This window comes from Coloeus monedula (assembly GCF_965178545.1).
Source record: "Coloeus monedula genome assembly, chromosome: 4".
Lineage (NCBI taxonomy): Eukaryota > Metazoa > Chordata > Aves > Passeriformes > Corvidae > Coloeus > Coloeus monedula.
This window is the reverse complement of record NC_138784.1, coordinates 76,154,801-76,182,200: the sequence shown is the minus strand read 5'-3', so window position 1 is coordinate 76,182,200 and position 27,400 is coordinate 76,154,801. Positions and strand designations below refer to the sequence as shown.

The following is a 27,400-nucleotide window of genomic DNA, read 5'->3' as shown; positions in this document are numbered from 1 at the left end:
GGGGGGCCAGAAGGGTCAGGGGTGCACCCCCATCCTGACCCTCGTCCTGACCCACCCATCCTGCGCCTCCTCCTTTCTGCACCCAGTGCCCCCCAACATCTCCATCAGTGCCCCCCGAGCCAGCCTGGACCCCATACCTCCCAGTATCCCTGCCAGCTGCCCCCTGTCCCACCCTCTGCCCCCAGCACCCCCCGCCCCCTACTCCCTCCTCACCGGGGGCGCAGTTTTCCCCCCCATTTGTCCCTCCCACGCCCCCCGCGCCCCCATGGCCTCCGCCCCCGCCGCGCTCCTCACCCGGGGCGCAGTTGTCCACCAGCGCTCCCAGCGCTTTCCCGTCGCGCCAGTCGCGATTGAAGTTGGTGATGGGCAGCTGCGGCACCTTGTGCTGGATCCAGCCCAGCAGCCGCTGCTTGGGGGTCTGGCGGCGGCCTTCGTCGTCGTCCTCCTCCTCCCACATCGGCATCGAGATGGAATAGTGCAGGATGAGGGTCCAGATCAGCCCCAGGATCAGCTTCAGGTTCCCGTCCACGATTGCCTTGCTGTCTGCGGGGGCGAAACGGGGGGGCTGAACCCCGAGATCCCTCGGAAGCCCCCGGGGCACCCCGACATCCTGCGGGACCTGCCGGGGGCACCCCAACACCCTACAGACCCCGACACTCCACACCATCCCCCGGGGCACCCCGACATCCTGTGGAACCCTCCGGGGGGATCCCCGCACCCTGAGAGCCCCGAGCCCGGGATCAGCTTCAGGGTCCCGTCCCGGCTGTGTGCGGGAGGGGGGGATAATGGGAGGACCCGCCTGGGGCTCCTCGAAACCCCACAGCACCACCACAGGGACCCCGACACCCCACGGCAGTGCCACGGGACCCTGCACCCCAACACCTGCCTGGGGACACCCCGGGGCACAGGAAGTGAGGGCTGAACCCCGACACCCGCCTGGGAACACCCCGACGCCCCGTGGCAAAGGAGGGGTCCCTGTTGTGGGCCTGAGGATTCCCCGACACTGCCCCATGTCCTCCCCGAGTACCCTACACCGTGCGGGGGGACCCCAGTAGCCTGCCGGGCAGTGCCTGGTGGGGGCACAACACTGGCAGCACCCGGGGGGGCCCCAAGTGAGCACCCGGGGGGTCCCCTGACCTCCCGCGGCACCCTGGGGTGCCACACCCCTGACCTCCCCAAGGGATTCCTTGAGTGCCAGGATGGGGAAACTGAGGCAGGGGACGGCTGGGGGGGGAGGGGGCCCGAGGCATCCCGGTCCCTCCCCCACCGCCCTGCGGAGCGGACCCTCCCCCGCTCCCTTCCCCCGCCACTTCCCCCCACGAGCGATCGCGTTTCAGGGAGGAAATGGGGGAGATGTGGGAGTGGGCGGGACAAGCCCCTCCCCGCCGGGAGCTCCCGGGGAGACAACACCTGGGAGATCCCCAAAACTTGGGGTCACATCTGGGGGGGGGAGGGGGGGGGGCACGGGAGGGAGCAAAGACACGCGTGGGGAGGGGGAGGTGACACCGCGGGAGGGGGTCTGGCACCCCCCGGGCCCGGGTGTGCGAGGGGGGCTGTGCACGAACGTGTGTGCGGGGGGGCTGCGAGCCCTCCCCCCATGCCGGGGGGGTCACCCTGCAGCTGTCGGGTGGGGGTGGGCGCTGGGGCCCCGCGAGGGGTGCGGGAGCGTGCGAGGGCCGGTCCCCCCCGCGCTGAGCTCACCGCGCGCGGCCCCGAGCCAAGCGTGAGCTCAGCCCCCCCGCACGGCCCCTCGCACCAGGGCCGGACCCCCCCGGCTCTGCCCGGCCCGGCGCGGGGTCAGCCCGCAGCCCGCACGGCCCTTGCACACTCGCCCCTTGCACACGTCCACAGCCCCACGGCTGCGTCCAGCCTTGCACACTCACCCCCATTCCCATTCCTCCACTGCTCTTGCACACTCATCCCGCTCCTGCTCCTCTGTCACCCCTCCCCTTGCACAATCATCCTCATTCTCATCTGTCCATCGGCCTTGCTCTTGCACACTCATCCTCCATTCCCATTTATCCATCACCCTACTCTTGCACACTCACCTACGGGCCCATCCTCATTTGTCCATCATGCCCCTTTCACACCCATCCTTCAGTCCCACTCCTCCATCTCCCACCCTTGCACTCTCATCCTCTTCACACTCATCCATCTCCTCCCCTTACACACTCACTCACATCCCCACTTGTCCACCCCTGCCCTTGTACACTCACCCTCAATTTCCCATCCCTCCGTCACACCAACCCTTGCACACTCATTTGTCCACTGGCCTTGCCCTTGCACGCTCATCGTCAGCCCCATCCTCACTCCTCTGTTCTCACAGTCACTCGATTCCCACTCCACCACCACTGCCCCTGCCCTTGCACACTCACCATTCCCGTTCCTCTTCCACCCTCCAGCACACTCGCCCTTTCCCCCCTCACACACCCCTTGCACACCCACTCATGGACACTGTTCCCCCCCGCATGCCCTTTGCACACCCACCAATGGACACGAGCTTGATGTGCTCCCGCTCCAGGAACTCGAGGGCCACTGAGACGTTCTCCAGCTTCATCTGGCGGAAGTTGGGGCGCGGGTGGTGCTTGCGCCCCATCTTTTTCTGGCTGAGCACCTCGAGCAGCGCGATGAGGCGCAGCCCGTCACTCAGGTCACGCTGCAGGTCCACGATGCGCTTCTGCACACACTTGAGGTGCTCATTGCACCAGCGCGTGAACGTGTTCTGCTGGATCTTCTTCCAGGGCGCGTCCTCTGCAAGGTCCTTCTCGGTGGCTGGGAGCTCCTCGGGGTCCTCACCCGGTGCTGCCTCAAAAGTAGAGTTCATCCTGGAGGGGCTGGGGGGGTCCTCGATGAGCAGGGGGTTTGCTGAGTGGTGTGGAGGGTCCTGAGGGGGGGGGGGGGGGGGGGGTTAGTCCTGGGTCACTCCTGGTGCTGGGTGGGAGTCCTGGGTCAGTCCCAGTGCCCTGAAGGGATCCTGGTCCCGTGGGTGTGGGTCCCAAATCACTGTGGGAGTCCTGGGTCAATGTGGGTGCCCGGAGTGAGGGTTCTGGGTCCCGGTGGCAAAGCCGGTGCTGGGGGACGGTGTCCTGGGTTGGGGACGGTGTCCTGGGTCAGAGCTGGTGTCCTGGGTGGGGGCCCTGGGTGGGTGCTGGTGCCCGCTATGGGGTCCCGGTGCTGGGGGGGATGGCGTCCTGGGTCAGTCCCGGTTCCTGGGTGGGGGTCCAGGTGGGTGTCTGTGTCCTGGATGGGGTCCCAGTTCCCGGAGATGGGGGACGGTGTCCTCGGTCAGTCCCAGTGCTCAGGGAGGGTCCCGGTTCCCGGGGTCAGTACGGGTGCCTGGGGACGGGGTCCCGTCTCAGTCCCGGTGTCCCGAGAGGGTCTCGCTACTCGGTTCCGGTGTCCCGGGTAGGCGTCCCTATTCCCGGAATCGGGGGCTGGTGTCCTGGGTCTGTCCCGGTGCAAGTTCCCGGTGCTGGGGTTGGTTCCCGGTGGGTTCCCGGAGCGGAGCGGCGGGTCCCGGAGGGATGGGGGGTCCGGCGGGTTCCCGGGTCGGTTTCCGATGAGTTCCCGGAGCGGCGGTTCGCGGTGGGGTCCTGAGTGTTCGCGCTGCTTTCCAGGAAGGTTCCTGGGCCGGGGGCGACGGCGGCAAGTGGCGGGGCCGGGGGCGGCGGCGGCTTTAAGCGCTGCCCCGGCCCGGCCCGCCCCGTCCCGGGGAGGGACCGACCAGGAGGGACGGAAAGACCGCCCGAGCGGTCAGGGGGCGGGGGGCCCGGCCGTCGCTATTTATAGCCCCGGCCTCACACCCGGACCCCCAGATACCGGCACCCCCAAAACCCCCGGACTTCGGCACTCCCCAAACCTCGCACTCCGGGACCCTCAAAACCCCGGAATGCGGCACCTCCCAAACCCCGGATCCCAGCACACCCCGGACCCCCAAACCCCGGCACCCCCGAAACTCCCAAATGCCAGCAGTTCTGAAAACGCACAGACATCAGCACCCCTAAGTCTCCGACGTCCCTAAAACCTCAGTAACCTCAAACACTGGCACACCCAAACACCGACCCTCCCAAATATTGACACCCCAAAACGCCGGCACCCACAAACCCCCAGACACCAACTCCCCAAAACAGTAACCCCAAACAACCGGCACACCCAAACACTGACACTCACAAGTAGAAACACCCCAGAATGCCGGCACCCACAAACTCCCAAACAGTGGCACCCCAACACCCCAAAACTCCCCAAATTCCCTAAAGTCCAGTGCCACAAACTCCTAAACTCTGGCACCTCAAAACCCCCACCCCCCGCCCCCAGACACTGGCACCCCCAACCCTTTGCATGCTGAACCACTGGCATGCCTGAACGGCATCCTCAAAACTCAGCACCACCAAACCTCGGCCCTCGAGTACCCCAGCCTCCCTACCCTGAAACACTGGTACCCCAAATCCTGGCACCCAGACATCCCCGAAACTGTGACGCCCCAAAACCCCACAACCCTGGAACCCCAAAATCTAGGCACCCCCAAACTCCAAAATCCACCCCCAATAATCCCAAATACCTGCAACCTCGACACCCCAAAACCCCAGCACCCTATAGCCCGGGCACCCCAACACCCTGTTATCCTGATATACCTGTACCTTGATACCCCAACACTGCAGGCACCCCAATACCGCAGCCCCCCAGCAGCGCAACACACCCCAAAACACCCCGCAAAGATGCCCCCTAAACTTATTCGGAACCCCCTCGCTCCTCCCTTCCCACTTGGGAACCCCGGAAAAACTCACATAAAAATCCTCGCCCAGCCCCCACAAACCCCCTCAGGATCCCCCTCCGGGGAAACCCACCGGGACACCCCCCCCAGAACCACCCCCGGCGTGGAACCCCCACCCAGCACCCCCCGGTTGCACCCCACTCTCCCCCGGTGACTCCAGCTGTGGTCCCCCTGGCCGTGCCTCAGTTTCCCCATAGCAGTGACACATGGCTGGGCAGGGGGTTCGGTCATATTTGGGGGCGACCCCTGAACCCCGCTGCCCCCCGAAACTCTCTTGTGTCCCCCCCTACTCTCGAGGCCTTCTCGAGACCCCTGAGAGGGGCGTGCGGGGACACTTGGGTGACCCACATCTGGGTCCTTTTGGGGGGGTAATTTGGGGGGTATCGTGTTCCCCCCTGTTCCGGTGCCTGCCCTGGAAGCTTCCAGCGGGGGGGGGGGGTGCGGTGTGGGTGCACCCCGAGGTGACAACGGGTGACAGGGGGGTGACGTGGGGGGGTGACGTGGGGGGGGTGACGTGGTGGCGCCTGCGCCAACACCTAAAAATAACCTGCCGAGTCAGAGCCACGCACCGGCACCCAAAATACCCGGGGGGGCACGCGGTGGGGGGGCACCCCAACACACCATCACCCAAAATATCCCGGGGGAGGGGGCTGGGGGGCACGCAACGGGGTGGAGGTGAAACGCGAGGGGGTCCCCCACCGGGACCCTCAAACCCATGGCAGGTGTAGGAAGGGGAGCGAGTAGATTGTTTGGGGGGTCAGGGTGGTCTGGGACGTGGGGGTCAGGATTTTTGGGGAGGTCGAGGGTGTCCAGGTGGGTCTAAGCAGTCAGGGCGCTCCAGGGGGGTCAGTATAGTCGAGGATGGGGGTTCAGGATGCTGCCGGGGCAGGTCAGGGGGAGCCAGGGGGGCCAGGGTGCTTCACAGGGCGCCCCGGTGCCCTCTGGAGTCTCGGCTCTGTGGCAGTCGGGGCAGAGGAAGATGATGGTGGAGACAATGATGAAGGGACAAAGGACTTGGCTCCGCCAGTGTCTCCTGGGGAGGAGACAGAGAGCAGAGCCACTGCCCCCTGCGGTGACACCCCGAGTCCCGTGTCCCCCCATCCTGTCCCTGGGTTTCCTCTGGGCACTGGGGTTGGAAGCAGAGGAGGGGACCATGGGCAGCATGGGGGCACAGAGAGGGGAACAGGGGGACACTGGGGACATGGCCATGGGGACAAGGGGGACAGGGCTGGGGGGCACAAGGGACAGGGACAGTGGGACACAGGGAATATGGCCGTGGGGACAGCAGGGACACGTGTGGGGCCACATCCAGGAGGGCACAAGAGCAGGGACTTGGAGGGCCTGGGAGTCCCATGGGTGCTACAGACAGAGCGCTGGGGGGGCTGTGGGGGCCATGGGTCCCGTGTGGCAGGGGTGCTGCCAGTACCAGGGGGTGCCAGGGGGTTGGTGCTGCCAGCACTGGTGGGCACTGGGAGGTCCTGGCAGGGCTGGTGCTGCAGCCCCCGGAGCCCCGCACTCGGCACCTCTCTCTGCACCCACGGGGGAAGCAGCTGCTCTGCACCACCCCACTGCCCCCTGAGTCCCTTCCCTGCTCCATGGCCACCATCCTAGAGTCGCAGAACCATAGAACCACTGAGGCTGGAAAAGCCCTCCAAGGCCCTGGAGTCCCAGCTGTGCCCAATGCCCACCTTGTCCCCAGCCCAGAGCCCTGAGTGCCACATCTGGGCCTTCCTTGAACACCTCCAGGGATGGGGACCCCAAACCTCCCTGGGCAGCCCCTGCCAAGGCCTGACTGTTTCCCACTGTGCCCCAGCTCTGCCATGGCCCCCACTCCTCCTGTGTTGTGTCTACCCTTCCACAGCCCCATGGCCTTGGTGTCCCTAGTGACCGCAGCTCCATGGGGAACACGGTGGGCACACAGAGAGGGATATGGGGACCCTTCGTGGGGTGTCTGTCCCCTGGATCACCATCCCTGTGGCAACCATTTGGGGGATGCCTGTTTGGGGGTGCCCCTCCATGGGGATGCCCAGTACAGCACCAGCAGAGCTGACCTGATCCAGTAGAGCCCAGTACAGCCCACTACGACCCTGTTCAGCCCAGTACACCCTGGTGCAGTATGACCAGAGCAGTACAGCCCAGTATGACACAGTAAAATCCCATATGATACAATACAGGGCAGTGCAGCCCAGTGCAGTCCGGTATAGCCCATTACAGCCCAGAAGGATACAGTACAGCCCAGTACAAACCAGTACAGTACAGGCCAGAATGATCTAGTACAGCCCAGTCCAGCCAGTACTGCCCAGTAAAACATGGGCTGGGGTTTCAGCTCACCCAATCCCCTTGTTCCTCCCCTGGCCCCATCCCTGAGCCCTCCTGTCTCCATCTCTGCCCTAGAGCTGGACACAACCCCAGGGGTACCCCAGGGCACCCCCAGGGTGGGCACCCCACACACACTCTCCAGGACACAGCTTCTCCTGGAGGCGTCCCCCCCGCCTGAGCACCCCTTCCATGGGGGTCCCGGGTGCCACAGCCTGGTCCCTGCACCGGCCTTTATAGGTGCCCCCAGCCCGGGGGGGCCCCAGCGCCTCTAATCCCCCCCCTAAGCAGCTTCTGCTCATCCTTCCTGTTCCCCGGGGGTTCCACAGCCTGGGGGAGGGCAAGGCGGGGAGGGAGGGCAGGAAACGCTGGGAGTCTTCTGGGATTTGAGTCCCAGCAGTGCACCCCCAAAGTGGCCCCCCAGCACTGCACCCCCAAAATGAACACCCCCTGTCAGACACCCTGCCTCAAGCAGTGCCCCCCCAGTCTTCCCCCCCACCCCTTGGTACCCCCAGATTCCCCCCACCTCACTTGGGACCTGCCCAGCACAGGGCTCCTGACTTCCCCAGGCCCAGAACTGGGGACAATCGCTTGAGGGGGGAGGCACTTGGCGGGGGGCACCCTGGGGTGCTGGGGTGGGGGCAGCAGGTGACCTCCTGAGGGAAATTCCAAGTTCTTCCCAAGGCATCCAGGGCTGGGCCATCCTGGGGGAGCGGGATCGAGGTTGGAGGCACCTGGGGACCTCTGCGGATACCTGGCCATACTAGGGGGAGCACAACTGGGCTTGAGGACCCCTGGGGAGCACTGAGAATCCTGGTGGGACCAGGACCAGGACTCTGGCCATCGTGGTGGGACCAAGACTGGGCTTGGGAACACCTGGGGACACCTGAACACCCCAAGAGGAGCAGGATCAAGCTGGGAGACCCCTGGGGACCCTCCCCATACCCAGCTGTGGGGGGGAGCCCTTCCATCCGCTCCTCCCCAAATCCCCCAGAGCACCGGCAATCGGCTCGACCCGGCTCAGGGGGCCGATTAGGCGCTGAGCCTGGTTTAGCCCACCCTAATCCCCAAGTTTGGCCGGGCTGAGCCCTGATCCCCCCTAAGCGGCTTTGGGGGCGCAGGGTATATCAGAGGGGTGGGCGCTGCCCCCCCCCCACTGCCACCATGGACGAGGACGAGTTCTACCTGTTCAAGAACCAGTCGGCGGTGGGGCCCTGGGATGGGCCCCAGTACCACATCGCGCCCATGTGGGCCTTCTACCTGCAGACCATCTTCATGGGCGTGGTGTTCGTGGTGGGCACCCCCCTGAACGCCATTGTCCTCATCGTCACCGTCAAGTACAAGAAGCTGCGGCAGCCACTCAACTACATCCTGGTGAACATCTCCTTCAGCGGCTTCTTGTGCTGCATCTTCAGCGTCTTCACTGTCTTCATCTCCAGTTCCCAGGGATACTTCATCTTCGGGAAGCACATGTGTGCCTTGGAGGGCTTTGCGGGGGCCACCGGAGGTACAAGGGGACCACTGGGGGCTGCTGGGGCCAGAGGTGATGGAGTGACCACTGGGGGCTGCTGGGGCCAGAGGTGGCCACTGTGATCTCCTGGGGCTGTGGGATTTGAGGTGACCATCATGGGGTGACCATCATGGGGCTGGAAGGTTTGGGGTGACCACCATGGTCTGTCTGGTAGGGCTTGAGGTATTGTTGACCACCACATTCTACTGAGGCTGTAACAGTTGGGCTGACAGCCACGGGCTGCTGGGGTGCAAGCATTGAGGTGACCTGCTGGACCTTTAGGAGTTGACCACTGTAGTCTGGTGGGACTATAGGATTTGGGGTGACCACTGGGATCTGGTGGAGCTGGAAGTGGGGGTGACCATCACATTCTTCTGGGGCTGGGGGAATTGGAGTGATCATCGTGGTCTGGTGGGGCTGGAGGTGACAAAATGGGTAAGGGCCATGGGTAGGGTTGAACCCTGTGATCTGTTGTGGCTGGAGTGAGGTCTGAAGGTATGGCTGAAGGTAGGGGTGATTACTACATTCTGCTGAGGTTGTAGGACTTGTGATCACCCAGTGGCCAGGGGGGCTACGGGCGTTGGGGTGACCTGTAGCCCTGGTGGCCCTGGTGGCCACGGGCGGCGTGTGAGGCCAGCAGCCGTGTTTCCCCAGGGCTGGTGACAGGGTGGTCCTTGGCCTTCCTGGCCGTCGAGCGCTACATCGTCATCTGCAAACCCTTTGGCAACTTCCGCTTCACCTCCCGCCATGCGCTGCTGGTCGTGGCGGCCACCTGGGTCATCAGCATCAGCATTGCCATCCCCCCCTTCCTTGGCTGGAGCAGGTGAGGACATGGCGGGCACGGCGGGCAGGGGGTGAGCGGGGTGTGGAACAGCTCCAGGAGTGGCAAGTGGGGGGTCACTGGGGTGCCATGGGTGGGTCACAGGGGTGCCATGAGGGTGCCAGGTGAGTGCTTGAGACACCAGAAGTGCCGTGGGGTGCCACAGGGTGCCATGGGGTGCTGTGGGGGCACCAGGGGGGTGCCACACGGTGCAGAGCAGGGGCTGAGCACAGGTGCTGCAGGTACGTCCCCGAGGGGCTGCAGTGCTCCTGCGGCCCTGACTGGTACACGGTCGGCACCAAGTACAAGAGCGAGTACTACACCTGGTTCCTCTTCATCTTCTGCTTCCTCGTCCCCCTCTCCCTCATCATCTTCTCCTACTCCCAGCTGCTCAGAGCCCTGCGGGCCGTGAGTCCCAGGGGCACGGGGGACATGGGGGACATGGGGGGCATCGGGGTCAGGCACACTTGTGCCTGAGGGGGAGGGATGAAGAGTGAAGAGGGGCTGGGGGTCAGAAGGGAGGGAGGGAGAGAACAAGGGATGGAGAGATGGAGAATTGCCTGGAAGCGGGGAGGAAGGGAGGGCAGGATGGGGAGCAGGAGCAGGGGAGAGGTGACTGGAGGGATGAAGGGATGCAGGAAGGGAGGGGAGGTTGCTTGGACAGAAGGCTGGGCAGGAGCACAGGCGGGAGGATGGGTGGGGGGCAGACAGGTGCACGGGCACAGGACTGGGCAGGGGGTCAGGGGGCTGGACAGGGGATGGGGGGGCAGGGGGCCAGCAGCCCGGGCAGGCCCGAGGTGTCCTATCGCCGGCGCAGGTGGCGGCGCAGCAGCAGGAGTCGGCCACGACACAGAAGGCGGAGCGGGAGGTGTCACGCATGGTTGTGGTCATGGTCGGGTCCTTCTGCCTGTGCTACGTCCCCTACGCGGCGCTGGCCATGTACATGGTGAACAACCGCGACCATGGCCTCGACCTGCGCCTCGTCACCGTCCCTGCCTTCTTCTCCAAGAGCGCCTGCGTCTACAACCCCATCATCTACTGCTTCATGAACAAACAGGTGACACCAGCGACACCGGGACACCCGCAGACACATGGGATAGGGGGGACATCCAGGGCACCCAGGAGATGGGACACCCGGGACACATGGGATAGGGGGGACACCCGGGACACCAGGTGATGGGGGCATCCAGGGGTGCCCAAGCATATCTGAGGACCAGGGACACCCAGGGACTCCCAAGCATGGGGAACACCCACGGATATCCCTGTGAGGGGACACCTCAGGACACTGGGGCAACAGGAGCATGCAGGGTTGCCCAAGGACATCTGGGGACCAGGGACACCTGGAGATGGGGTATGTGGGGTATAAGGGGCACCCGGGAACACTTGCATGGCTGGGGGTACCATGACCCCACGGACAGGAGATGGGGCCAATGCGGCATCAGAGGGTGTGAGGACAGTGCCAGGGCTGGACACAGGACCAGTGGGACCCCCAGGCTGAGCTGTCCCCTGTCCTGTGACCCCGTGTCACCTGTCTGTGTCCCTGCAGTTCCGCGCCTGCATCATGGAGACGGTGTGCGGGCGGCCCATGTCAGACGAGTCCGAGGTGTCCAGCTCGGCCCAGCGCACTGAGGTCTCCTCTGTGTCCTCCAGCCAGGTCAGCCCCAGCTGAGGGGCTCTGGCACCGCCCCAGCCCCCGGGACCCCCGGCTGCCCCCCGGGACCCCCAGCTACCCCCCAGCTGCCCCCAGTGTGGGGCTGGCACTGCCCTGGGGGCCTGGGGGTCCCGGCCAGCCTAGGATGTAGCGCGGGTGGGACAATAAACCATGGCCGCGGTCTGAGCGCAACGGGGACCCACTGAGCACCTGGGGCCCATGGGAAGGGGGATCCATGGGATGGGCATCCTAAGGGCAGCTGTGCCCCACAGCAGGGTGGGAATGGGGGAGCCTGGGGGTGGCTGTGCTGCATGGTGGGATGGGACAGGGGTCTTGGGGGTGGCTGTGCCCCATGGTTGGCTGGGCTGGGGGTCCCAGGGGTAGCTGTGCCCCACAGCAGGGTGGGACAGGTCCTGGGAGTGGCTGTGCCCCATGGCAGGGAGGGACAGTGGGTCCCAGGGGAAATTGCCCCACAGTCGGGCGGGACGGGGGTCCCGGAGGTGGCTGCGCCCTGCAGTGGGGCAGGATGGGGGTCCCATGGGTGGCTGTGCTCTGCAGTGGGGCAGGATGGGGGTCCCATGGGTGGCTGTGCTCTGCAGTGGGGCAGGATGGGGGTCCCATGGGTGGCTGCGCCCTGCAGTGGGGCAGGATGGGGGTCCCATGGGTGGCTGTGCCCTGCAGTGGGGCAGGATGGGGGTCCCGGAGGTGGCTGTGCTCTGCAGTGGGGCAGGATGGGGTCCCATGGGTGGCTGTGCTCTGCAGTGGGGCAGGATGGGGTCCCATGGGTGGCCATGCTCTGCAGTGGGGCAGGATGGGGGTCCCATGGGTGGCTGTGCCCTGCAGTGGGGGAGGATGGGGGTCCCATGGGTGGCCGTGCTCCACGGTGATGCCATGGTGGACTCTGCTCCCTTGTCCCCCTCAGGCCTCACGGGCAGTGGGGGGCAGGAAGGTGGGATGCTGCTACCCATCTCCATCTGTGAGGCTGGGGTGGGGCTGGGCCCCCCATCTGTGGGGCTGGATTCCCTCTATGAGGCTGAGCCCCCCAAGCCCCAGGGGCAGGACTCCCACAGGCCTCACATCCCCCCACACCCCACATCCCCCCACCCAGTTCCCCCCACTCCCCTCCTCAGGACGCCCCCGTCTGAACCCTTCTGGCACAGGCAGGGGGGCTCCCCCAGATCCCGGTTTAGGGGGAAACAGGGAATTAGGGTCCGTCCCCCTCGGCCCATCAGGGGGTGAACAGGTTTATTGAGTTCCAACCGATCTGAATCCCTTCAACCAGCCCGAGGAGAAAATCGAGGAATAAACCCGGAGGAGGCGAAAAATCCATGTCCAGAGTTGTCACAGGGTCCCAAATCCTCATGGATGGGCAGGGGGTGTTAGGAGAGGGGCTGTTGTGGGGCTGGGTGGCTGCACCAGAGGTGAGGTTGCACCACAGGCTCTCCCAGTATTCCAAACATCACTTATGCTGTCCCGAATCATCCCTGGCGTCCCACATCACTCCCAGATCACCCCCAGCATTCCCAGATTCCCAAGGCCCGCATGGGGGCATATTCCCAACCCACTGACCCCTGGATTTAGGGAGGAGAGGAAAGGAGGAGGAATAGAGACAGGAGGAGGAGGAGAGGGGAGGATCTGGTCAGCCCTTGGAAACCTTTGGGAAAGGACCTAAGGGAAAATCTGGGCATTTGGAGATGGCCGGGCCTGATTCCTTGCAGCTCCGGTGGCTGCAGGGGGACGAACAACACAGAAGAGAGAAAACCTTGGGAATTGTCCCAGAGCGGGGTGGGATGGTGGGATGAGCCCCCCCCCAGAGGTTTGGGGGGTTCAAGGCACTTGGAGCGGGGCGGGGGGAGGGGTCTTGCCCAGATCCCAGGGGGTGGCGACGGGCGAGGAGGGTCCGACCGCCCTGGGGCCACCTCCGGGTCACCCCCCGGGTCCTGCTGCGGCTCCGACGGTTTTTGGGGTTTTCTTGGGTTTGAATTTTCATTTCAATGTTCACTTTTTATTCCAATTTCACATCAACGTTTCCATTTAATTCAATTTCACTTCTTCGGTTCCAATTCTATTTCAATTTTGATTTTCATTTCAATGTCTAATTCCAATTCCATTTTTAATTCAAATTTCAGTCCAATTCAAATTCTGATTTTAATTTCAATTTCAACTTTAATTCCAATTTTAATTTTAATTCCAATTCCAATTCTAATTTTTATTCCAACGGCAATTCCAATCCCAATCCCTCTGTGAATTTCCCATTCCCCCCCAGGCCCCCGGGCCCCGCAGCCCCGGGCAGCCCCATCGCTGCCCCCGCGCCAGGGGAGCTGTTTCCACACGTGGTAAAACCAAAACATACAAAAATAACCCAAAAGTCATTAAAACCCGGGGAAAACCCACAACAAGACGAGCCCCAAGTGCCGGGGGAGTGTGGCTTTCCCGAGCCCCATCCCCGGGAGCCGGGATGGGGTTTCTCCGCGGCAGGAACGGCCTCGGCGAGGGACGGAGCCCATAAATAGGTGTCGGTGTCGAGCCTAGAACTCGTCGTGCCGCACCAGCGCCTCCCCGAAGTCCGTGGCCTGGCTGCCCACGAACAGGTCCGACTTGTCCACGATCTCCTCCCGCGTCAGCTTCCCGTCCTGCAGGGAATGCCACATCCCGCTATTTCCCCATCCTGCCATTTCCCCACTCCTCCCATCCCGCTCCCGATATCCCACTGGCCCACCTTGTCCTGGTCAGACTCATAGACGAGGTGCCGGGCTTCGGCCTCGGCATGGTCATAGTCCGAGGGCAGGATCCAATCCTTGGTCTCCTCCTTGTCCATCTTCCCATCCCGGTTCTTGTCCCGGAATTCCACAAACTGTTCCCGCTCTGTCTTCACCCATTCAGGCTCATCAGCATCACCATCCTGGCTGTACATGTCACCTGTGGGGAGAGCAGGATCAGGATCAGCCCTACAGCCCCCACCCCATCCCAAAGATTGACCCAAAGCCTTGAGCTCCCTAAATCCATCCCCAAAATCCAAAAGCACCATCTGGGTCATGATTTCACCCGAAAATCCTCAATGGAGGCATGGGGACAGGTGGAAGTTGAGAGAGAGAAGAACATTCTGTGAGGGGGAGGGCTGGGAAGGACACGGCAGCAGTGGCTCCCACTGGACGGGGACACTGAGAGGATTTGGAGAGCACGTGGAGCTCCAGTGTCTCACCGATGTACTCCTCCAGGTCAATGAAACCATCGCCGTTCTTGTCAATGTCCTCCATGGTTTCCTGCAAGAAGATGTTGGTGTGAGCCGGGCCCAGAGCAATTCCGGCCCCTCAGTGACCACCCGCCACCAGAGCTTCCCAAAATGCCTCTGTGCTGGCCCCACCTGCACAACAATGTCCTTCATGTAGTCGTACTCCTCAGGGTGCAGGAAGGCCGTGAACTCCTCCTTGGTGGCTGCCAGGTCCCCATCCTTGTCGGCCATCTTGAAGCGCCGCTCGTCCCGCACCATCATCTGTTTGTAGTTGAAGCCGTCGTCAGGGTCCGGATCGTCTGGGAGGGAGCACAGGGAGCACCCAGGTCAGCTTGGGCAGGGGAAGGACCATGGTACCCACCAACCCAACCCCACACAACCTCAAACCAACCTCCACCCAACTCAACATTCTCAATTCAACCTCAACTCAAACTCAACCTCATCTACTGAACCTCAACTTCCTCACAACTTCAACCTCAGGACAACCTCAATCTCCTCAACCCAACCTCAACCTCCTCAACCCAACCTCAACCTTCACCCCGACCCAGCCTCCTCCACTCAACCTCCTCCACACAACCTTCTCCATCCTCAGCTTCCTCAATGCAACCTCAACATCCTCCACTCAACCTCAAACTCCTCAACTCAACTTCCTCCATCTCAGCACAACCTCCCAACACTTTGCCAACGAAAGCTCAGTTGCAGCCTCCACTTCTCTCCTGTGCCCACTCCTAGGAGGAGGAGGAGCTGTGGAAGCCCTGGGATCATGACATTCCCAGGGAGAGGCCCCAAAAGACAAGGCTCGGGGGGTTTGGCCAGCACGGTCAGAGGCTCAACCTGAGCTATTTTGGGAGGGGAATGTGTAAGGGGATCTCACTCGCTGCCGGGGCGGTGGCAGGGCCAGGAGGCTTCAGCTGGGTGGGATCACGGGGCACGCGTGGCCTCTTGGCATAGCCTTGCCAGCAGCAGGACAGGAGTTCCAGGACACGGGACCAGCAGTGTCCAGCAGCCTATGGAGAACATGGATGCTGGGGGACACTGCCACGCTCTGGTTAAGTTAAACCTGAGCCAGGCCCAATCTAAAAAAAGGGTCCAAAAGTCCCTGTGTCCCTGCTCTGTTACCTGGGACAAAAGGCAGGCATAGGGAGCCCTGGATTAAGGAGCTCTGGAGCAGCCCTGGGGCCATTAAATATCCAAAGATTGTGACTTGAGGCAGCTCTAGGGCAGAATGAACCCCAAATTCCTCATTCTGTTCCCAAGGTTTTGCCTTGAGAAGCAGCATAGCCCTGAACAAGGAAACCTTCGGGACCAATTCCTTAATTGCTGTTGGGCTAATTAATGGGTTTGATGGGGGAGTGGTGGGAGGCAGGTGGGTTAGAAAGGGTTAAACCCTCCCAACACCCCCAAAGTCACTTCCTGTCTCGGTCCCTGGGCTGGGAGAGGTTTGGGGGAGCAGATGGAGGGGAAGGAGACAGAGTTGGGGAATTGCTCAGAGTATGGCAGCAAAGCCACAAGCTCAACCCAATGTCTTGTCTCCTGGGACAAGCATTCCTGGTTTTGGATCCTACCATGGGATTGAGGAATTAACAAAAATAGGAATGATGATGATGATAATTTCTGATTTTGAAGGGAGTTTCAAAGGAATTTCCAGTCTCAGATGAAGCTCTTGGACATTTATCACTTGATATTCCCTGCTTCCCAGGATTCCCCCCAGCAGAACCCCACACTGCTCCATGACACTTCTGGGGGCCATCCAGTGACTCATCCTGGCATGTAATTAATCAATTAATAAAACCGGTCCCAGCACCTCGTTTTGCTGACAAAACACCACATTCTGGACCTTCCAGAGCAGCCAAGGGCGATGACTGGCCCCATGCATCCCTTGGCCACTGCTCAACACACAGAAGGCACTTCCAGAGGCATTCCAGCCCCATTCTGGCCAGGAAGGGGAGCAAGGAGAAGAGAGAGGAACATTTCAGCAGCAAGGAGCTGTGGAAAAGTAATTCCTGCCGAGAGGAGCCAGAGCCAGAGCGTGAGGCAGGATCCTCCCGGCACTCCGTAAGGATACAAGTATGTGGGAGCAGCACGAGTCGAGGCTCCGTCAGGGCCTGCCAAGGGCACTCGGCCTCCAGCACCGCTCCAGGTTTGGAATCGGCCGTGCCGGGGGCTGGGCACTCCCACTCACTGCTCTGACTGTGGGAAGGAACTTCTCCTTAAGCTCATTAAGGGGATTCCATTAATTCAGGGTTTTCTCATTAAGGCTTTTCCTCATGAATGTTCCTATTTTTTCCTATCCAACACCTGCAAGTCCTGAATCCCACCCCAGACTCCTCAGTGCTCAAACCCTTCCCAGGACCTCTCTTTCCCCTTCCAGGCTGGATTTACACAGGCAGATTAGCCCAGACCCCAGAAATCCATGGAAAAGGGAGGTTTGGGAAGCGCTGCCCCAGCCTGGGGGTGTCACGGGGATTTCCCTGGCCACCAACACAGCAAATCCAGATCCTCCCTGATCCCAAGGGAGATGGATGAGCCTCCTGTGCTGTGCAGCAGCTCCCTCTCTGCACATCCCACAGAGCAGTTTGACTATTTTTGGCAATATTTAGGAAATAAGAGTGGATTCAACACTCCAGAGCTGCAGCTCCTCCACCCGGGCCAGTCTACAGTGCCGGAGGCCAGAGCTGGCACAGGGCTTTAGGGTTTAAGGTTTTAACCCCACAAGAGCTGTTGCTTCCCACACTCCCAGGGATGTCTGAAGCCCTGCCACACTGCTGGCCCAGAACGTGTCCCAACATCTCCGAGTTCTGGGGTCTAACACTGCTCCCAGGATAAAGGAAAGCGACTGAAATCTCTGCTAATGGTTTTTTGTGGGTTCAGGGATGCAATGGACACACCAAGGTGGTTCCACAGCCACAGGTCAGTCGGTTCCACCTGCAGGTCCCAAATGCCCCCACAAGCCAGGAATTCCAAAGGGCCAGAAACCCCCATTCCCACATGCTATTAATCCCAAAATCACCTGCATTCAGCCCAGAGCTGCACTTGTCACCGGGAACATCAATAATGCCCAGAGGTGGCTGCAGAGGGGAAAAAAGGGATGGGTGGGGCTGCAAACATGCCCTTTGGGGGATTTCCATGTATTTTCCTTAGATTTCTCTTTGTTAATGCCACCAGGAGATAAATTTGGAGAGTTTTGGAGGTTTTAAAGTGTGAGATCTCGGGGACATCTGCTCCAGCTGGCCCCATGTATACCAAGGCCATGCCCTACATCATATTCCTGTGCTTATCCCAGGGGAAAAATCCATCTCGGGTCAGCCAAACACCTGCCACCGCCGCTCCACTCCCAACCACAGACTTCCTCTGGGCCTCCTTAATCCAGGCCCCAAACTCCCCCTCTGGATCCATGTCCATCCCACTGACTGTCATGCTACAAGCCCATCCTGATCCACCTCCACCCCACCGGCCCTCGCACTCTAAAGCAGAGCAGGACGTCCCAACTGCTGGCTCCAGGAAAGGCTCATCCCAAGAGCCAGGACCTACCCAGGATATATCCATAGGTGGCATTTTTATACTCCTCCCAGGAAACCAGCCCGTCCTCATTGAGGTCATGGCCCTTCCACTGGCGCTCCACGTCCTCGTAAATCCAGCGCTTTTGGGCAAACTTGATCCAGGCCTTGAGCTCCTCCACTGTCACGAACCCGTCTCCATCCTCATCTATTTTCCCTACAATCTTCCTGTGGGAAACGCAGAGAAATCCAGCAAAAGTTAAGAAGAATGAGGGGTTAGCAGGGAGGGAATGGGAAGGGGCAGAGGGGGTTTGTCGAGGTTGTTACAGACTTTGGGAATTCAAGTATTTGGAGTTCATCCTTAAAACCAACAATATGGTTCAGCTGCCAAAGCTTCAGCTCAGACATGAAAATTGCTGGCTCAGCCATTTTTGGACTACTCAGGTTTTGGTTTCTTCAGAAATTATCAGTTTTAGGGAAAAAATTCTTTTTTAGCCCCTGGGAAAGACCTATCCATGCGTCCTTTGACCAAGACAGCACCAGGTGATGAGCATGGACCCATATTTATATTAAAAATGGGAATATTGGCTCTGCCTCTCCTGGTGATGCCAGGAGAAAGTTGAGGTGGTTATAGAATTTACAAATTCAACCATTTGAAGAGTTTATCTTTAAAACCAACATTTGAGTTAGCTGCTGAAAAATTGGGTCAGCTGCCAAAACGCTGTCCTGGACGCAGAAAACATTGGCTCAGACATGGAAATCACCAGCTTGGCCACTCTTGAACCACTCAGGCTTTGGTTTCTTCAGGAATTACAAATTTTAGAGGAAAATCTTCCCTGTTAAATCTTAGGAATCCATCTGTGTGTCCTCCCACCTCGATGGCGCCGGGCGAGGAGCACGGACGCACATTTCTGCTAAACCCGGGAAGTTTGGCTCTGCAGTAGGAACTGGAGCAGCCCAAGCCCAGCCCAAGCCCAGCGGAGCAGAGGAGCCCTGGAGCAGCCCTGGAGCAGCCGGGCCCGTCCCACGTCCCACCCGCTGCCCGGGGGAGCAACCGGAGCAGCCCCAGTGCCGCAGCGGCCGCGTGCCTCCGTTATTTTTAGCAGCAGCTGTAGGAAAAGCCGGCAGGAATGCAGGATCCAGGGGCAGATGGAGCCGGGGGGTGGGGGCTGTTTGATCCGCAGCGCTCCACAGGGCTCGCTCCCCGGAGCAGACGCAGCTCTGTGCGGGGAAAGTTTCGGGCTCCTCGGGTGAAAATCAGGGGTAACGGTCCCAAAATCCTTTGTCTGGTGAAGCAGGATCCTGTTTTTTTCCTTTAATATGAAGGTTTAACAGAAAACCCGTTCAGGAATCCTGAGCTCCAGCCCAGCTATTTGAGGGATTTTAGAAGACAGGTGGAAAACACGGAATTTTTAAATTTTAAATCACCACTAGGACTATTAATTCCAAAAATATTGGTGCAAAGGAAAACCCGGACACCGGAGCCACCCATGCTCACAGCCAGGTTTCCGTGTTTCAGAATTGTCTTGGTCAAGGACAATCAGGAATTCCTCCGTGGCACAAAGGATGTTCCTGGCAATGAGAAACTGGAGAGAGACTGGAAGAAAATGGGGAAAAATGTGAAATTTAGTTCTGACTAATTTTCTGAGGTGCCAGAGTGGGGGCAGTGAGCAGGGCTTGGAGACCTGAGCGGTTTTATAGAGAAATACATAAAATAAATATGTAAGTATCAAAAACAGCTCATCAGTAGTGCCCAAAGTTATGCATAAATATGTAGAATATTATATAAATATTTCAGAATTTTATATATCAATATGCAAAGCGTCCCTTCCAATATTCCTGATCAAACGCAGAAATATGAAAAAATCACATAAATATTCAGAATTTTCCATACAAACATATAAAAAAATCAGTATTATAAAATTCTGCATACAATTATGTAAAGTATCACAGGAATACTAAACATTTGTCCATGTAAATATATAAACCACAGGTAAATCTGTCAAATTCTTCCTATTTCAGGGAAACAATTCCATGTTTCCTTCTCCCAAGAAGGTAACACCACCGGCAAAGGGAGTTATTGGGGAAAACCCCTGGAATGGAGGACCAGAGCCGGCAGGGGTTGATGGCCAAAGCAGTTTTTCCAGGGCAGTTACCAGGGGGTTAATTAGGGAACAGCTTCCCAGGCAAGTCAAACCCTCTCCAACCCTTGCCGGGCACTCAGGAAGCTCCCAAACCTCCTCCCCACCCTGGTCCCGCGCCCGGGGCCGGCACCAGCTGCTCCCGGCTGCTTTCCCAGGGCAGGAGCCACCGAATCCTCACATTTTCCCAAACCCCCGTTCTGCCCCCCCGCAAGGGAGGGCAGCAGATGCTCGGGAAGGGCCGGCAGCTGCTCGCCGTTCCCACTCCCCGATCCAAGCGGATCCGCGTGCCCAGGGCCGCTGCCAGGGAACGGCACTGCCGCCGGCACTAAACAAGGTACGGCCCGGGCATTGTTCCCAAATCCCCGACGGCCCAAAAGGCAGGGAGGTGCGCAGAGCTGCGTGGAAAGCACTTGGAAAGGCGGAGGCGGAGCTCTCGCAGAAAAACAGGCCCTTCCTGCAGCACAACCCCGTTAAAGCACAGAATTTATAGAATCAGACCGTGATAACGAGTTTATCAAAGCAATTCCAGCTCGGGATAGCAGGAACTGGCCTCAGCGGATAAAGCTGCGGCTGGTTTGTGCGGAGGGCGGAAAATCTCGGCTGGAAAGTCGGCGCGGGCGGGCGCTGCCGGCGTTCCGGGAGATAACTCGGCAGAACAATGGGATTGAGCCGTGACCGAGCCCGGGCAGCGGGAACGCGGCGGGGGAGGGCGGCCGGGGCTGAGCGCTGAGCTTCCCCCGGCATCTGACGCTGCTCCAGGGGGGTCGAGGCTTTTGCCTGATTTTGCCAGGAGGCAAAAAGCCTCCTGGATCCTATATTTTGGGAGTTTACAGAGCAAGCAGGGCCTGGCTCCAAGGGATCATGGGGTTCTCCAGTTGAAATAGTCCCTGGAAGGTAGAAATTCCCTCCGGCCCACCAAGTGTTGGGGGAGAGGCCAGCATCTCCTTCCCACTGGGAGCCTGGACGATCCATAGGGATGGATGGAACGTGGCACTCCCTGCCCTGCACATCCCGCTGTATCTGTGGGACTCGGCTCACTCTGAAAGTTTCCTCACCACCCACATGTGGTTGAGCTTTTCTTTCCCATCAAGGAGCACCGTTCTCCAAAAACAGCCCAAAATTCACTGTGGGCTGCGGTAGGTGCTGCTCTGGCAACAGCAAGGTTGGGATGCTTGGCTGAAAAAAACGGGTCTGACTAAAAAAGGGGAGATTTAGGTGGGATATTGGGAAGGAATTCTTGGCTGGGAGGGTGGGCAGGCCCTGGCCCAGGGTGCCCAGAGCAGCTGGGGCTGCCCCTGGATCCCTGGCAGTGGCCAAGGCCAGGCTGGACATTGGGGCTGGGAGCAGCCTGGCACAGTGGGAGGTGTCCCTGCCCATGACAGTGGGTGGCACTGGATGGGCTTTAAGGTCCCTTCCCAGCTAAATCATTCCAAGAAAATCCAGCCAAAGGCACCCAGTTCCAAGGTGATTGGAGCCCAGCATCCTGAGGAGTGTCCAGAACTGCCCAGGGAGCCTCTGCTTCCCCAGTTCCCCCCACCCCACCCCGCTGGAGGCTGCAGTTCCCAGGTTTGAGCCACCCAGAGCCCCAGAACAACTGCAGCAGCAGCTGCTGCGGGGGCACCCGGCCCCGCTCCGCTCCCGGGAATGATCCCAGGGCCAGGCCGGGGGGGCCCGGGGGAGGCACAGCCACATCCCAGGGGAGGCGCAGCCATCCTGGATCTGAGGGGAGGCACAGCGCATCCCGGGTCCCAGCCGAGGCCCAGCCCCACGCTGGAGGGGGAATCTCCATGCAGGGTCTGTTTACCCAGCTCCCAACCAGCTCCTTCCAGCCGAGAAATACCCGTGATCCCAGGGGCTCCAGTGGTACCCGGAGAACACAGAGTGCGTGCGTCACAGCCCAGGCCCCCATTGTCTGCTCCGGAGTTTTGGGGAATGCCTGGCACTGGGAATGGCTCCAGGTGACTTCCTGGGGAACACCTGGTTCTGGGAAGTGAATTCCTAGGCTGGGAGCGGGGTCTCCTGCAGGGGGAACAGTGGGTGTGCCACCATTCCCACCGGTGCTGCTCCCTGTGTCCCCGCTCCCTGTGCCCGGAGCTCTCTCTGGGAAGGGTCGGGATGCTCTCCTTACCCCAGGCGCTCCTTGCTCTCCTCCGGTGTGAGCTGGTCGAAGCTCTTGGCCTCGTCGGCGCCCAGGAAGGCGTCGTGGTCGTAGTCGAAGCTCTGGGCATCGTCGTGTTCGCGGGCGCTGAGCGGGGCCTCGCGCACCACGCGCTCCTTGCGCTCCGTGGGCTTGGCGGAGCCGCACAGCGCCCACACGCTCAGGCACAGCAGGAGCCGCGGGAACAGCATCGTGCTGGGCCTGTGGGGACAGGGACACCGCAATGGGCCGGACCCGCCGGCACGGGCACCGGGCGGCACAGGCACCGGGCGGCACGGGCACTGGGCGGCACGGGCAGCGACAGCATTAGAGCGTGTTGTCAGGGAAAAACGGGGATTAGGGCAAATCATCTGGGGAAAATAGGGATTAGGGCATGTTATTGGGGAAAAAACAGCTCAATAGTAATACTGATTATGGGAGCAAAAATGATGAATTGATCCAGATGATCTGGATAAAATGATAAATATGGATTGTCTGGGCAAAGACGATGAACTAATGCAGATTGTCTGGGAAAATGGGGAATTAGTGCAGATTATGTGGGCACAAATGACTAAAAAATGCAAATTATCTGGGAAAGTGATGAATTCCTGACTATTCTCAGGGCAAATTGATTAATTGATCCCAATTATCAGGGCACTGTAATGAACTGATATGGGTTATCTGGGCAAAAATGATTCCCTGACACGGATTATCAGGGCACAGGGATTAATTAACACAGATTATCAAGGCACAGGGATCAATGGATATGGATTATCAGGGCACAGTGACTAACTGACACAGATTATCAAGGCACTGGGATTAATTAACACAGATTATCAGGGCACAGGGATTAATGGATGTGGATTATCAAGGAACAGGGATTAATTAACACAGATTATCAGGGCACAGGGACCTTCAAGCCCCCGGCGCACGTGGGCAACATCCCGTTTCCCCCGGAGCTGCTCCCAACCCCATCCCAGAGCCCCTCAGAGTGGCAACTGTGGCTGGGAAGGGATCCAGGGGTGGGGAAAGGGATCCTGGCGGGAAGGGAGGAAGTGGATCCAGATGGGAGGAATGTGAAGGATGTGCGGCACAGGCCCCCTCTGCTCTCCCTCCTCCAACATTCCCTCCCCAAGCCCTTGTGCCGCCTCCTCCCAACGCCTCCGGACGCTCCTCCATACCCGATGTGGGTGGAATCCTCCCCCACCAACCCGATCCCCCCGCACTGGAACCCGCCTAATCCAACCACCCAAATGTGCCTGGGATCGATGGCAGCTCTGGAAGGATTCCAGAGGCTGATCCCTTTAAATCCCAACTGAAATTCAGGTGTTCCCCACCCTTGTCACTGAGATCCCAATTTAGATTCCATCATAGATCCAGGTGTTCCCCATCCTGATCTCTTTAAACTTCAGTCCAGGTATTCCTCCTCCTGATGTATTTAGCATTAAATTTTAATCAAGATATTTCTGTTCTTTAACTCTTTCACTCCAAATTTAATCCAGATACTCACCATCCAGAGCTCTTCAATGCAAATTTAATTCAAGATATTCCCCATCCTTATTGCTTTAATCTAAATTTAAACCCAAGATATTCCCCATCCTTACCCCTTTCAATTTACATCCAGGTCCTCCCCACCCAGAGCTCTTAAACATAAAAGTAAACCAGGTATTCCCATTCCTTAGCACTTTAAATCTGTGGTTTAAAATCCAAGTATTCCCCTTTAACCTGAACTCAGACCAAGGAATTCTGCCCTGGGAGTGACCCAGGAATGACCTGGGACTGGTCCCACGTCAAACCAAGACAGTGGTGGCAGGACATGGGGGAAAGGACATGGAAAAGCCTTTTCCTTCCTTTTTTTTTTTGAATAAGGATCTATCGGACCATTCAGAAAACCCACAAATTTCAATTCCTTGGAAGTGGGGAAGGAGGGAGTATGGAGAAGGGATTTGGGTTATAAAGAGTAAAAGTCACTTTTTAGTGTTTCTGGAGAGGAAAAACATTCCAGGAGGGAAAGCCAATTCCAGGTGTAAGTGGAGCTCTGGATATCCCTGTGCTGAGGACCTTACTCCTGCTCACTGTGGGCACATCCCAGTGCCCGGGGCCTGCCCGGCCTCATGCTGATGCCAGGATCAGCCCAGCCTGGAGCACAGGGCGACCTGGAACAGGTCAAACACCCTGATTTTATCTCCCAGTGTCCACACAGAGCCTGGGAGGCACTTGGAAGTGATTAAAGAGGGACAATCCAACCTCCAACCGGATCCGGGCACAGGGCCGGGAGCTGCTGCGGGAAAGGTGCTCAGAGAGACCAAAACCCACGAACCAACTGTGATCCGTAAACAATCACCCATAAAAAACTGGCAGCACCAGCAGCTTCTGCTGACCAGCGGGATGGGCCCCCGGATTTTCTGCAGAGATCCCAATCTGAGGAAAAGGCAGAGCCCCTCTCCTCACAGGAGGAGCCACTGGCAGCAGATCCCTTTTCTCCTGAATAAAGGGGTGAACGGCAGGGAAGTCAGGAACAGGAAACAGTGGTGGGAAGATGTGGGGTCAGAATGGGGGTCCAGACCCTCAGCTGGGGAGGAACTGAGGATTCCAGCGGAGCTAGGTGGGATTCTGATGGAGGACCTTGAGATTGCAAGGATATTGATGGAGAAACTTGGGATTCCAGGTGGGTTTGCTGTAACATTGATGGTGAAACCCAGAATTTCCATTGGGTTTGCTGGGATACTGACAGAGGAACTCGGAATTCTGCACTGGGCTTAGAACTGTGGTGACATTTAGAGAAAACTGATGGGAAGAAGCCCCTCTGGATGCACATTTCCAGTCTGGGAGGCCAATAGGATCCCATAAAACCCCTCATAGGCAACACAATTTGTTCAGGTTTGGGTATCAGCCTCTGTTTTGGCTTTTTACCAATGGGATTGATCCCATTGGAGCAGCCAGGGAACAATTAACTGGGACCCCAAGGTGCCACCCCAGGGGCACAGCGAGGGTGAGGGGTGCGGGTTCAGGGAATTCCGGCCCTGAGAAAGATTTATGGATGCGGGGGAGACACTGGGAGCCAAAACCCGGGGTAGAAACGGGCTGGTCCTGCCCCAAACCAGCCCCAAAGTTTTGGGGTCACTGATGGCTGCGGGAGAGGATCACGGATTTGGGGTGACACCTCCTCGGCCCAGAGTCCCCGCGCAGGGCAGCACCGGGGGTCCCACAGCCCGTTATCTTGGTGTCCCGGGGGTCTCACAGCCCCTTATCCCGGGGGTCCTACAGCCCGTTATCCCGGCGGATGCCCCGGGGGACTCCATGGATCCCCGCGGGCCGGTCCCGCCCGGGTCGCGAGACGCGGACGAGGCTCCATCCCTGGGACCGGCGGTCCCCGCCGGCCCAGCCCACCCGCCCTGGGTCCGGTACACGGGCCGCCCTGGGACTCAGCATCGCACAGCGGGACTGGCCGCAAAACTCGCGGACGCGGCGGCGCCGCCGCTCCCGCCCGTTCCCATGGAGACCGGGCCCGGCGCTGCCGCCGTCGCGTTACCGCCACACCGCAGCGGCCCCGCAGAGCCGCTCCCACCACCTCCCGGGGCCCCAAGCCCCGGCCCCGACCCCCATGCCGGCGCCCACCCCGATCCCGTCCCGTCCCGTCCCTCACCGTCCCCGCCGCCGCCGCCGCCGCTCCGCGCACCGGAAGTCGGCGCCGCGCCACGCCGCACAGCCCCCCGCGCGCCCTCCCCGCCAACCAATCACAGGAAGGCCACGCCTCCCCCTCCGCGCCGCTCCGCGTCCCGATTGGTCTCCTCTGCCGCCACTCCGCCCCTTTGCCCGCCTCAGCCCCGCCCCCGCGCACTCCGCCGGCCCTGCTCCCTCCGGCCCCGCCCCCTGCCGAGGATGCGGACGCTGATTGGCTGGAATGCGCCACGTCCTCAGGCGCGCGCCGGCCGCCGGCCCCGCCCACCGGAGCGCCCCGCGCCGCACTGCGCACGCGCCTGCCAGGTGGGCAGAGTCACGTGTGTGGAAAAGGCGGGAAAGTCGAGGCGGCGGCGGGCCCGGGGAGGGCTGTGTCCTTGCTCTGGTCATTCCTTGGTCACTCCCTGGTCATTCCCGGCCTTTCCCAGCCGGCTGGTGTGGCCCAGCTGAGTGGCCGGGCTGCCACGGAGCCGCAGAATTAGTTACACTTGCCCAGTGACAGAGTCCCCTAGTTCGGACCCACAGGGATCATGGATCCAGCTCTTGGCCCTACACAGACATCCCAAAGTACGGAAAGTCACGCTATGAAAAGCCAGTGTCCACGAAGGAGACAGAGGAACCCTGCAACTTTATTTGAATAAAGGGAGAGAGTCCACTGGGGCACACACCTGCGGGGTTTTTTCTGTCGAGGTTTCGGAGGGTGCAGCCTCCTTTTATCCCAAACTCCCGGCTGCACGTTGCTCTCTTCCTTTCCCTGTTGCTGAGGTACCAGGAAGGTGCAGCCTTCCCGAACCGCCTACCCCATATTCTCCCTTAAACATGTCAGTTTTCCCCCAAAGTTCAGAAGTTCAGGCTTGTGCAGACCCTTGTCTAAGCTGTCTGGGCTCTGTAAGGAGCCTGCTGCTTGAAGTTGGTAGAGACATTAAGACCCATTTCAAAGATGTTAACACTCATACCCTCACCTATGGAATTGTTTGTAAAGATATTAGCACACATCTTTCCTATCGCCAACAATTCCCACTGGGCATCCCTGGCAGCGCTGTCCCAATGCTCCTGGAGCTCTGGCAGCCTCAGGGCCGTGCCCATTCCCTGGGGAGCCTGGGCAGTGCCCAGCACCCTCTGGGGAAGAGCCTTCCCTGATATCCAAACTGACCCTGCCCTGGCCCAGCTCCAGTCATTCTCTGTGTCCTGTGGTGTTTATCCAACTGGGCTGGGCACTTTGTCCAGAAAGATCTGGGGAGAGACAGAGCTGAAATGTCTCAAACTTCAAGAAAGATGTTAAGGGTCTGGAGCCCCAGGAGCGGCTGAGGGAGCTGGAAAGGGGCTCAGCCTGGAGCAAAGGAGGCTCAGGGGGGACCTTGTGGCTCTGCACAAGTCCCTGACAGGAGGGGGCAGCCGGGGGGGTCGGGCTCTGCTGCCAGGGAACAGGGACAGGAGAGAGGGAACGGCCTCAGGCTGGGCCAGGGGAGGCTCAGGGTGGGCATCAGCAGGAATTTCCCCATGGAAAGGGAGCTCAGGCCTTGGTAGGGGCTGCCCAGGGAGGTTTGGAGTGCCCATGCCTGGAGGTTTCCAAGGAAGAGCTGGACATGGCACTCAGGGCTCTGGGCTGGGGACAAGGTGGGGATGGGGCAGAGCTTGGAC

At 60.0% G+C, this 27,400-nt stretch overlaps 3 protein-coding genes across 4 annotated transcripts in view; 1 reads left to right on the top strand and 2 right to left on the bottom strand.

Annotated features, from left to right (window-relative positions):
• The window catches only part of FLNC (filamin C), a 30,274-nt gene extending 26,606 nt beyond the window's left edge, over window positions 1-3,668 (bottom strand). For both annotated transcript variants that reach the window (XM_082280495.1, XM_082280496.1), the window contains exons 1-2: window positions 2,488-3,668; window positions 295-543 (exon numbers count right to left, since the gene is read on the bottom strand). In XM_082280495.1, the coding sequence (XP_082136621.1) occupies window positions 295-543; window positions 2,488-2,824 (586 nt within the window). In that variant the 5' untranslated portion in view covers window positions 2,825-3,668. The remainder of the gene's footprint in view (window positions 1-294; window positions 544-2,487) is intronic.
• A 4,583-nt stretch (window positions 3,669-8,251) lies between these two features.
• OPN1SW (opsin 1, short wave sensitive) lies at window positions 8,252-11,086 on the top strand (the record flags this gene model as incomplete). Its single annotated transcript, XM_082280826.1, has 5 exons — window positions 8,252-8,594; window positions 9,252-9,420; window positions 9,660-9,825; window positions 10,235-10,474; window positions 10,964-11,086. The coding sequence occupies 5 exons, from the start codon at window positions 8,252-8,254 to the stop codon at window positions 11,084-11,086; spliced, it is 1,041 nt and encodes a 346-aa protein (XP_082136952.1).
• A 1,192-nt stretch (window positions 11,087-12,278) lies between these two features.
• On the bottom strand, window positions 12,279-25,767 carry CALU (calumenin). Its single transcript, XM_082280600.1, has 7 exons — window positions 25,725-25,767; window positions 22,070-22,300; window positions 17,832-18,025; window positions 14,433-14,599; window positions 14,271-14,331; window positions 13,788-13,987; window positions 12,279-13,701 (listed from the first exon to the last, which is right to left on the bottom strand). The coding sequence occupies exons 2-7, from the start codon at window positions 22,288-22,290 to the stop codon at window positions 13,597-13,599; spliced, it is 948 nt and encodes a 315-aa protein (XP_082136726.1). The 5' UTR covers window positions 22,291-22,300; window positions 25,725-25,767; the 3' UTR covers window positions 12,279-13,596.
• Between the last annotated feature and the right edge of the window lie 1,633 nt (window positions 25,768-27,400).

What these genes read in the sequence shown, in the direction of transcription:
- CALU (XM_082280600.1), bottom strand. Translation starts at nt 22,290, where the DNA reads ATGCTGTTCCCGCGGCTCCTGCTGTGCCTGAGCGTGTGGGCGCTGTGC. An exon ending in CACCTATGGATATATCCTGG is followed by an intron (nt 14,600 to 17,831) that starts GTAGGTCCTGGC and finishes GCTCCCTCCCAG; the next exon opens with ACGATCCGGACCCTGACGAC. An exon ending in ATGAGTCTGACCAGGACAAG is followed by an intron (nt 13,702 to 13,787) that starts GTGGGCCAGTGG and finishes CATTCCCTGCAG; the next exon opens with GACGGGAAGCTGACGCGGGA.